This window comes from Bidens hawaiensis, unplaced genomic scaffold (genome assembly GCF_021521415.1).
Source record: "Bidens hawaiensis isolate Kalapana, Puna unplaced genomic scaffold, B.hawaiensis_p1.1 tig00000888_1, whole genome shotgun sequence".
Taxonomy (NCBI): domain Eukaryota; kingdom Viridiplantae; phylum Streptophyta; class Magnoliopsida; order Asterales; family Asteraceae; genus Bidens; species Bidens hawaiensis.
The window spans coordinates 3,674,662-3,676,790 of NW_027491051.1; the positions used below are offsets into that span (position 1 = coordinate 3,674,662).

At 39.4% G+C, this 2,129-nt stretch overlaps 1 protein-coding gene across 1 annotated transcript; it reads left to right on the forward strand.

Annotated features, from left to right (window-relative positions):
* The first annotated feature begins 486 nt into the window (after positions 1–486).
* On the forward strand, positions 487–1,248 carry LOC143543808 (uncharacterized). The gene has a single exon (XM_077036047.1). The coding sequence runs from the start codon at positions 487–489 to the stop codon at positions 1,246–1,248; it is 762 nt and encodes a 253-aa protein (XP_076892162.1).
* Positions 1,249–2,129: the final 881 nt, after the last annotated feature.

The following is a 2,129-nucleotide window of genomic DNA, read 5'->3' on the forward strand; positions in this document are numbered from 1 at the left end:
CTTTGCTTTATTAAAATTCACTGCAACTTTTGAAATTACTTTATACTTTGGTGACTTTCTGGTATTCTAAATTAAAACTCCTTAAAATTTTTGTTTTCTCAAAATTCATGTGGACCATCCGACGATCTAAATAATTATGGTCCGGAACATAATTATAGAAGTCCTTGTTAGAAAACACAAAGAAGGAAATAATAATTAATAGAGGATTTTGTGGGATTAGTCAAATGTCAACATTATCTCCCAAAACTTAAGGATCAAGACACGATTTCCTCCTTATTGCCAGCCTATAATTGATATGCATTCCTTGTTTACACCAATGTATATGCCTATAAATTTAGGCTTCTTTTCATTGTAAAATCATCACAGAAAATACAATTCAACTATTCAAACCAGTTTTTCTTAATTCTTTTGAAGATGGTATCAGAGCATGGTTTTTAATATGCTTATCATCTACCCAAGTTAGCAACCTGTCATAACCGTGCCACCATGTCCGACGACGGCAACTCGGAAAATGACCTCACCTTACAACTAGCCAATCTGTTCAAAAATTACCAACAAAAAAGCCCAAAACTATCTGATAGTTTACGGATCAATCTTAAACTAGATAGTCAAAATTATGCTCTATGGAACCGGATGAATTGGGTCGCCATAGGCGGAAGATCAAAAAACTTGCTGAAACATTTAACTTCAAATCCACCAGATCAAAATCATGAAACCTACGAGCAGTGGGAAAAAGACGACTTAGTCGTTTTTTCATGGTTAATTCAAAACATCAAACCTGTCCTTGCGAGCAAACTAACCGATTTTCCCACAGCAAAAACGTTGTGGGATGCCTTAGCAATAACCTACAGCAGTGGACGAGACAAACTTCAAACCTTTAATCTCCATGTCAAGGCTAATGACATCAAACAAAACAATAGTTCTCTCGAAGATTTCTGGATCACCCTTCAAGGGGTATGGGGAGAGATCGATCGAATCGATCCAAACCCAATGACTTGTCCAGCAGATATCCAAACATATTCGAAAATCAGATCTGAGCAAAAAATTTTTCAGTTCTTGAACGCCCTTGATCGAAAGTATGACCCTATAAAAAGGGAAATACTCCGGTCAGAACCACTTCCGACGACGGAAGCCGCATACGCCATCGTTCGCAAGGAGGCTGCTCACCAAAATATTCTTGGAACACCTCTTAATGACACACATGGCATCGCAGCGGGTCTAATGGCTACCAAACAGAAGGGTTGGTGATTGCGATAAAAGGATATCGACGGGCCGACGGGAAAAAAATTGGATTAGTAGACAGAGAAGACAAATCTCACCTAAAATGTGACCACTGTGGTATGTCAAAGCATACAAAGGAGCAATGATTTAGACTCGTCGGATATCCCGAGTGGTGGTCCGATGGTCACAAGAAAGGCACAAAGTCTACGGGACAGGAGAAAGGGAAAGCATCCACAACAGGCAATCGGGAAGCCGCCGACGACTGTAAACCGTAGCACCGGTTTCGGAGGCATAGCGGCGGCAAAGGAAAATGATGATGACCGTGATGGTGATGTCGGATTCTCAATGGAAATAGGTAGCGGGTTTGAGGAAGATACCTCAGACACCTCTTCTTCATTTTTTTCACCAAATTTTAATAGTTCCAATTTAGTCTCTGGGGAAAATGATTGGGCAGAAACAGCCTCATTAATTTTTTTTATAAAAAGGAGTTTTGAAAATTGCAAAAACAACCCAACAGTTAATGGAAGTGCAAACATGGTTAACAACTATAGTGTAAAACGAGAAAAATCATGGATTTTGGATTGTGGTACTACGGATACCATGACCTATGAACTATCAGATCTAATTTCATCATAGAAACCCATGAAAGCATATATACAAACGGCTAATGGTGGGAAAATGGATGTGAAAACGGGGGGGACAATTGAGATTTCTCCAACACTAAAGCTCTCAAATTGCCTCTATGTTCCCTCCTTATCTCATAAACTCTTATCAGTGAGTCATGTAACAAAAGAACTAAATTGCTCGGTTCTTATGCAACCCACATTTTGTATCTTACAAGATATCAGGACGGGAGTGATAATTAGGCGTGGCACTGAAAGACATGGGCTATATTAAGTGGACGAGGT